Genomic DNA, 9,156 nt, shown 5'->3' on the forward strand with positions numbered 1-9,156 from the left:
TGGGCCTATCTCATCAATTTATAAAGATAATTTATGATAGCATGAAGAGAAGAACAATAGTACATTATTTCTATGTTCATGATTGCATCTCCTTATAAGCATCTCAGTTGCTTTTCCTCTGGGCATTCTTTAAGCCTTCACAAAATGGATTAATAATATTAAATATTCATCATTTCAAACCTAGGCACTGATGCAAAAGCCAGAGGAAAACATGAATTACACCCAATTAATCTCCGAACAGCTATGGAACAAGAAGTTGGCTTATACCTTCTGCTCATTCAAAAACCGCATGACTGTGTTGGAATCTCCAAATTTCATGGATTCTAAGGAATCCTGGCGGCGTTTAGCATCATAGAGCCACTTGCAGAAAGCCTGATAGTTATCACGATAATTCCTCAGTTGCTTGATTTGTTTCTCCAGGTCCCATAATCTGGGAAGAAATAAGATACAATAAAATCATTATCCCATTGGTTCCCAAAATATGTAACGTAGAGTCACGCAGATATTCACTTGCTATATACCCAGGAAAACTGATCATATGCCCACACAAAAATTTGTACATGAACATTCATAGCAGCACTTTTTATCATAACCAAAAATTGGAAATAACTCAGGTATCAACTGATGAAACGATTAACAAAATGCGGTACTGCCGAACAATGGCATATTATTCAACCACAAAAACACATGCAAGTAGAAACTAAAATGAAGCACTGAAACATGCTACAACACAAACGAACTTTGAAAGCACGACACCAAGTGAAAGAAGCCAGTCATAATGGACCACATATTGTATGATTCCGGTTATATAAAATTTCCAGAATAGGCAAATTCATATTCCAGAGATGTTTTAAACTCTTATTTGCAGACAGGCATTTCTTCTGTATGAGATTTAATTTTCGGCCATGCGCAGTGGCTCATGCCTGTAATCCCAGCACTTTGGGAGGCCGAGGCAGGTGGATCACCTGAGGTCAGGAGTTAGAGACCAGCCTGACCAACATGGAGAAACGCCATCCCTATGAAAAATACAAAATTAGCTGGGCATGGTGGCACATGCCTGTAATCCCAGCTACTCAGAAGGCTGAGGCAGAAGAATCGCTTGAACCTGGGAGGTGGAGGTTGCGGTGAACTGAGATCCTGCCATTGCACTCCAGCCTGGGCAACAAGAGTGAAACTCCATCTCAAAAAAAAAAATTGATTTTCATAAATTTTTGGAGAATACTAACTCAAAGCAGCTACTCGTTCCAATAGTGATAACAGTTTATAGGGTACAAAAGAGCTGGTTAAACAGCTTCTGCTGTTTCTCTAAGACCCTGGATGGCACCTGGCCTGCACAGGGCTGGCCATTGTGATGCACTCTCCTTCTGTTTCTAACAAAGCTGCATACTGGCAGTCCAAGAAAAGAGCATCTGTTATGCCTAAGTTACACAAAAAATAAAACCTCTGTTTTTATAGGCCAGGCAGGGTGGCTCACTCCTGTAATCTCAGCACTTTGGGAGGCTGAGGCGGGTGGATCACAAGGTCAGGAGTTCGAGACCAGCCTGACCAACATGGTGAAACCCTGTGTCTACTAAAAATACAAAAATTAGCTAGGCATGGTGGCACATGCGTGTAATCCTACTAGGTACTGAGGAGGCTGAGGCAGAAGAAACGCTTGAACCCAGGAGGCAGAGGTTGCAGTGAGCCGAGATCGTGCCACTGCACTCCAGCCTGGGTGACAGAGCGAGACTCCGTCTCAAAAAAAACCAAAAAACAAAAAACAAAGCCCCCTGTTTTCTACAATGCTCCCTTCAAGTGACATTATCTTGTGAACAACCGAAAGGGGAGAAGCTGGGGAAGGAGGGGGAGGAGGCTGGCGCACCTGAAGTCGATCTGTTTATCTATCCTTTGCCATCGGTCTGTCAGCTGTGTGACTTTTTCACTGAACTTGCCCAGATCCAGGTCATAAAGCGGATACTGCTGTGAAGTCTGAGAGTGGATCTGCTGGGCTTTCTGCAGTTCTGTCTTCATGGTGGCCAACAACGACTTCTTCAAGTTCAAGTCATTTTTTATTTTCTGCAAGATGAAAAAAAAAATGATGGCAAATTAATCCCTTCTCCCACTGTATGCTACATTACAAGTCACCATATGGGGGGGTAGTTTATAAAACACTTTAGAATATTCACAATTTAAAGTGCTAACAGTCAATCCAGGAAAATATATTTACTGAGTTGCATTTCTTAGTATTTGCTCCAATAATCTAGTTCCTTGTGCTATCCTGTTATAATGTATATGAACATATTAAAGGTTCTAAGAAGTCCCACAGTAAAGAAAGCAGTTTAATTCAGCATTCCCCAAACTAATCCCATCACAAATTACTTTCTCACATAGTTCCTGCTAACACACTCTAGAAAACAGAGCTCTAGAGATGACAACTGATGTCGACCTGTGTGGCTACTGCAACCCAATAATCTTCAAAACTCATGAAAACTGAGTGAGGCTTTATAATTGGGGAGCTCAGTCCTGAATTATTTCCTGTAAATCGGGCCACTGTTAAAAACCTTTCAAGTTACCTTCAGTCCACAGCGGTAAGCTTCCACTTTATCCAGGTCCAGGCAGACAGTTTCCTCCTCAGTGAGCCTTGCTTCATAAACCTTTAACAAGTCTTCTGTTTGAAGAACAGCTTGGAGCAGTGCCCTTACTGTGCATAAGCTGGAAAGAGCAAAAGAAGCAGATAAAATTGCCAGTGACATGATTAGTCTGTGAAGATTTGGCTCTCACAGCTAGTAATAAAAGAGAACAGTATCGAAGCAGATAAAAATTTTTTGTCTATTTTTTTATCTATTGTGATTCAGACCAGCATTTTGTATTCACTTACGAATTCTCAAGTTCTGGCCCTTAGAGCATAGCTTAGTTCTAAGATAACATTATAGTTCAGAATAATGGAATTAACATGCTCTCCAAACCACAGAAGGACGTAAGTAAATCTCTAGTAAATAGAAAAACTGTAAGGCAAGCATCTAAAGCAAATGAAGTCTGACAAAATGAAGCTTGAGAAAAGGAAAATATGAGATTAGTGTTAGCTGAGTTTACCTATTTAAGTAGCCATCTGTAACACCATTGATATTTTCCAGTTTCTGAAATAGTCCAAATACTTCATTCTGTAAATAGCAGTACTTTTCAGAACCTCTGAAGTTAGCAAGCATATCTTTAAGCTGGTTGAGAACCTCAGCAATTGCTTGTGAATCATTCTGCACACTCTGTCAAAAATGAAGGAAAGCTCTTTTGATTTAGCTGTGTGATTCTTTTTATTACTGTACATATTTAAGGTGTACAATATGCTGTTTTAATACAAATAGACACAGTGAAATGATTGCATCAGATAAGTAAATTAACACATCAGTCACCTTCCATAGTTATCTTTTTTTGTTTGTATGGTAAGAGCACCTAAAATCTACTCTCTTAGCAAAATTTCAATATACACTACAAGATTACTACCTGTAGTCTGCCTACTGAATTTAGATCTCTAGATTTATTCACCCTACACAAATGCAAGTTTGCATTCTTTAACCTACATCTTCCCAATTCCTCTTCCCTTCCCACCCCGGTAACCACCATCCTACTCTGTTTCTATATATTCAACTTTTTTCTTAGAACTTACACATAAATAAACCCAAGCAGTATTTGTGTCTGGTATATTTCAGTTAGCATACTGTCCTCCACGTTCATTCATGCTTTTGCAAATGGTAGTATCTTTCTTTTTTAAAGCTAAATAGTACTCCAGTGTGTGTGTGTGTGTGTGTGTGTGTGTGTGTGTGTGTATACTCATGTCTCCAATAATGATGTTTTGGTCAATGAACTGCATACACAATGGTGGTCCCATAAGATACACCACACACACACATACACACATACATATAAACACATACATATACACATATACATACACACATACATATAAACACATTTTATTTTTAAAGAAATGGGGTCTTGCTCTGTTGCCTAGGCTGGAGTACAGTGGCATATTAGCAGCCTCCAACTCCTGAGCGCAAGTAATTCTCCCTCCTCAAGCTCCCAAGCAGCTGGGATTACAGGCATGTGCCACTGCATCCAGCCCCATATGATTATAATACTGTATTTTTATTGTATCTTTTTGATGTTTAGATATATTGATATATCCAAATACTTACCACTGTGTCACAATTGCCCACAGTATTCAGTATAGTAACATGCCCTAGAGGTTTATAGTCTGTGTGTGTAGTAGGCTATACCATCTAGGTTTGTGTAAGCATGCTCTATGATGCCTGCATGACAAAATCGCCTAACAACACATTTCTCAGAGTGTATCCCAGTCATTAAGAAACACAACTACATATCACAGTTTGGCATACTGATCACATAGACAGTAGTACTCTGCATTGTAGCTGTGTCATTCTGATGATCATTTTTGCCCTTAAAAAGTTCACTAAGCTGGGTGCAGTGGCTCACGCCTGTAATCCCATCATTGGGAGGCTGAGGTGGGCGTATCACAAGATCAGGAGTCCAAGACCAGCCTGGTCAACACGGTGAAACCTCGTCTCTACTAAAAATACAAAGATTAGCTGGGCATGCTGGTGTGTGCCTGTAATCCCAGCTACTCGAGAGGCTGAGGCAGGAGAATTGCTTGAACTGGGACCCAGGAAGTGGAGGTTGCAGTGAGCTGAGATTGTGCTGCTGCATTCCAGCCTGGGCTACAGAGCAACACTCTGTCTCCAAAAAAAAAAAAAAAAAGTCCACTAAAGTAAAGGATTCAAGAAAGAGAGAGGAGTTGACTTTCTATTTCTTTCTTCAGCATGGCCTCATTAGCACTGTAAATGTGGTCCTCTTAGAATATCCGTATTTTGGCTTTCCAATGCAGTGTGCCTAGGCTTAGCTGAGCAGAAAACATCACTGAATTAGGAGCTGACACACCTGGGCGGTAGTCACAGCTCTGTCTATGGCTTTGAGATCTCATCTCACCAACCAAATCTCTTCACGTCCGTGTCATGTCTATAAATAAAGATAATTCCCCGTCTAACCCATATCATAGGTTGTTCTCTGCAAGAAGCCAAATTAATGCTTGTGAAAACTTCTGAGACAGGACATAGCCTGATTCAACAACCCATAAACTGTGAAAACTTTTGAGATGGACCGTGAAATGCTTGTGAAAACTTTTGAGATGAACCGTAGCCTGATTCAACAACGTACAAACTAACAGTTTAACCCCCAGCCTGATAACCTTCTACAAATTTGGAAACATTAGACATAAGGAAATCCTGCCAGAAGCCTGTCTTCTCGAAAATTAATATTTTTGCCTACAAACGTTGAAACCAGGATTTTAAAATTCATTTGAAGGCAAATAAAAATATACAAGGAAATCAGGCAAAATGCTAGCAGACACCTACCTTAAGCTCATTAATTTTCACTGTGATGTGGTGTGAAGAACCCTGGTCTGCTAGAGGGAGGTTTTTGAGAGTCATCCTCCCCTCGCAGTGCTCTATCTGCCTGCGAATCTTCTGCAGCTCCATCAGCATCCACGTTTCTTGCTTGTCATTTTCTCTGTTGGTTTCAATTACTTTATTATGGTTGACATCTTGACAGGTTCCAAGATGAGTGATTTCAGTCGTGGTCACTGCAAAAAGAAGTTAGGGCCATAAGAATCAGAGAATACCCAGCTATCGAGGTGCTAGGCCTCAAACAACGTCCATACTACATAAAAGTAGACCTTCTTCCTTTGAATTTCAGAATCGATTCTGAAAATTTAGGGCATGAAGAACTCTGGCTACGTAGCATTCAGAGAAATGGTGCTGAAACTGGTTTTATGCAAACTCCTTTCTTTTTAAAATGGTACGGATGGCTGATACAAAGAGAAAGATGTGCCAAGCTGACCTGTCTGGTGGTGGGGGTGGCCAGGGAGCTGAATGACCAGGGTCTGGTAATGCTTCTGGGCATCAGTGAACTGAGACTGCATTTTCCGCTTGTCATCATCCCCAAACATCTCTGAGCCTTGGCTATTTCTGATGAACTCTTGGTAGTGTAACTCAAGGTCAGCTATCGTCTTCATGTAGTCTTCCTGCCGCATCGTTTTCAGCTGAAAGGAAACAGGGAGAAGTGATCTGGGATTTATGACTGCCCCACAATGCAATCGGGAAGAGTTGGTCAAAAAGTGTCATCCACTAGATGGGACTCAAAGCAACATTCATCATAGGCCCATTAAGATATAAAAGGTCATTTAGGGTTTAGACATTGCTCCCAAGAACCACAGCAATGGGTTTTCAATTTTTTTTTTTTTGCCTAGAGAATTTTTTTCTTCAAATGAAATATTATTCAGAAGCCCTAAATGTAAAGCAGAGTCCAGCAAAACTCTTCCAACTAAAAAGAGAAAAAGGGCTCAGGGGACCCCAAAAGGTATTTTCTGTGCCCCTCTCCTCACTTCCATCCCTGTCACTCCTAAAGGATCTCCCGCCCCTGCTAGGATTCTTCAGACCACAATTTGAAAACGACTGATTCAGAGTAACTAATGCTTTGGGTGCTCTTCCAAGAATTCCATCCCATCTTTTACGTCTGTGATACCCACTTAATCTTTTATGACCTAACTTTCCATTACATCGAAGGAGCATAGGGTCCAGAATCTTACAGGAGCCTCTGGCTTTTCCACAGGCACTGCTGGCTGGCTTGTCTGGCCACTTGAATTAGTATTACCGCTCTCTCTCATAATCAGCTATGTGCTAATTCCTCCCGTTCTCTATTGGACAGACCAGAACCTCTAAGGAGGGCTGAGCTGACTTGCTTGATGAGACACAAAAGCGCTGCTACAGAGTGAGAAGGTCAAACTGTTGGACATGGGCACTGCGGGGAGCCTGAGTGGCCCCGAGGATGTACCTTGGCGATCGTCATGGCCCTGATCTTCTCAATGTCGATCATGCAGTAGTGCCAGGACACCAGGCTCTTCATGTTGATGTAGAGCTGGTTCCACAGAGCCAAGATGGCTTCATAGTACTGCTCAATCCTAAGAGACACAAAGGGAACACATGCTAGAGCCAGACTTTCACACTTCATCCCAAACGGGAAACCTGAACCTGCTCACACCACAGCACCAAAACCTACAACAGTCACTGATAAAGTAACAGGCAAAGGTATCACTTTCAAAACAGTCCATGGATTTGGATTCAGTTACTCCCCAGAAGTACATTCTGAATTATCTACATTATTGGCTGATATATACACTCCAACGTTTTGTTGTTGTCTTGTTTGTCAGCCACTTTGTAATTGACAGAGGTCTAAGGCAGGGTGGCAGGTGCATTAGATGCCAATGACCCAAAGCTCGGCCATGAGCACACAGCAGCTTATTACACTATATTCTGTGTGTGGTTGAAGATTTCCATACTAAATGGTTTAAAAGTATCTGCCATGGATAATCTGTAAAATGAATGTTCTTCCTAAAATGAATGAATACTGATATTAAAGGTATCTTATATCTGTGGCTACATGTAAAACGATTGATTTTCTAAGAAGAAAAGGAGAACCTTAAACTGATGCCTTTGAAGTACATGACAAGTACTGTTCACTCTGGCCCCCTTATAGTCAGACATTCCTTTTTATCCTTCAACACTGAGTGTCTCTTCCACATAAACTTGCAAGACAAAGTGAAGGTGACCTTCACAAGGTTCCTTTTTTAGGTGGTGATTATTATGGCAAGGCACCATGTGTCTAAGCTTCTAGTCCAAGCACATGCCCTCTTCCTCCACCTCGCATTCACATGTGGCTTTGGGAACTTGATGACTTACTTGCAAGAGAGATCCACGGCCAGTGGGTTCGGGGGAGGGATGATCAGCCCCACGGAGGGAACGAGCATGTCAACACCTCCCGGGCCCGTCACGTACCACTTGCTGCGCTCATTGTTGTCCTTCAGGATGCACTCATCCCCCTTATGCACAATTTTCTGTAAGGCAAGCAGCCCCGGGGTTTGGCTTTATTCATAAGCACACGTTTTTATTTTTTTTTCTCAAAGATAGAGATGAACACATGCAAATTATTAAAGCTTTGACCTTACTTTATTCCCCTCAAATGAAGTCGATCATCATACAACTCAACAATACTGACGCTTTAAATAATACACGTGAGCCCAAAAGGTATACATGAAGTGAGCTACGTTTTATTTTATTTATTTATTTATTTGGTCTCACTATGTCACCCAGGCTACAGGGCAGTGCTGCGATTACAGCTCACTGCAGCTTCGACCTCCTGGGGTCAGGTGATCCTCCCACCTCAGCCTCCCAAGTAGCTGGGACTACAGGCATGCACCACCACTCCCCGGCTAATTTTTGTATGTTTTAGTAGAGTCGGGATTTTGCTATGTTGCCTTGACTGGTCTCAAACTCCTGAGCTCAAGCGATTCACCCACCTCAGCCTCCCAAAGTGCTGGGTTTACAGGGATGAGCCTTCACACCCGGCGTGAGTTACATTTTATGTGAATTAGGGAAGTGACTTTTCAAAGACAGACTGGGGAATCCAGCAATAAAGTGAGAAATCCTTTTGTAAAGTAAAAGCTCTGTCCATCATTTTTCTACTTTTATGAGTTCATGTTTTGTGTATCACACTTTAGCATAAGGGCTCACTTGTCTCATTTATTTGCTCTTAAAATTTAAAAGCAGAAATAATTCTGGGATGGCTCTCCAGAAAAATAGCCTTCTAAATTAACTCCAGCATCTAAAAAGCTTCTCTACTAAATTAACCCTAGCATCTATACAACTTCTTAAAATGTCTACTTAAAATATGACAACTATCTTAGCTAGCAAAACATAAGAACCTTGATTTTTTACATATTCAACCTCCACTTTTGTTTTAAAGAGATAGGGTCTCGCTCTGTCTGGAGGTTGGAGTACAGTGGCACAATCATGGCTCACTGCAGCCTCGACCTCCTAGACTCAAGCAAACCTTTCAGCTCAGCCTCCAGAGTGGCTGGGACTACAGGCACGCGACACTACACCAGCCTTCTATCTCCATTTTGACTTCCTTTCTTCTCACTACACAAGCTCTCAAAACATTTCCAGGCCGGGTACAGTGGCTCATGCCTGTAATCCCAGCACTCTGGCAGGCAAAGGAAGGAGGATTGCTTGGGCCAGTTCAAGACCAGCCTGGCAATACAACAAGATTCCA

At 41.7% G+C, this 9,156-nt stretch overlaps 1 protein-coding gene across 3 annotated transcripts in view; it reads right to left on the reverse strand.

Annotated features, from left to right (window-relative positions):
- The window catches only part of LOC108302985 (desmoplakin), a 50,035-nt gene that overhangs the window by 9,998 nt on the left and 30,881 nt on the right, over nucleotides 1-9,156 (reverse strand). For all 3 annotated transcript variants that reach the window (XM_017526744.1, XM_037737863.1, XM_017526742.2), the window contains exons 12-19: nucleotides 7,785-7,939; nucleotides 6,880-7,006; nucleotides 5,887-6,088; nucleotides 5,403-5,629; nucleotides 3,073-3,239; nucleotides 2,553-2,691; nucleotides 1,862-2,055; nucleotides 268-430 (exon numbers count right to left, since the gene is read on the reverse strand). In XM_017526744.1, the coding sequence (XP_017382233.1) occupies nucleotides 268-430; nucleotides 1,862-2,055; nucleotides 2,553-2,691; nucleotides 3,073-3,239; nucleotides 5,403-5,629; nucleotides 5,887-6,088; nucleotides 6,880-7,006; nucleotides 7,785-7,939 (1,374 nt within the window). The remainder of the gene's footprint in view (nucleotides 1-267; nucleotides 431-1,861; nucleotides 2,056-2,552; nucleotides 2,692-3,072; nucleotides 3,240-5,402; nucleotides 5,630-5,886; nucleotides 6,089-6,879; nucleotides 7,007-7,784; nucleotides 7,940-9,156) is intronic.

The sequence above is a fragment of the Cebus imitator genome, unplaced genomic scaffold (genome assembly GCF_001604975.1).
Source record: "Cebus imitator isolate Cc_AM_T3 unplaced genomic scaffold, Cebus_imitator-1.0 Scaffold43, whole genome shotgun sequence".
Classification (NCBI taxonomy): Eukaryota; Metazoa; Chordata; class Mammalia; order Primates; family Cebidae; genus Cebus; species Cebus imitator.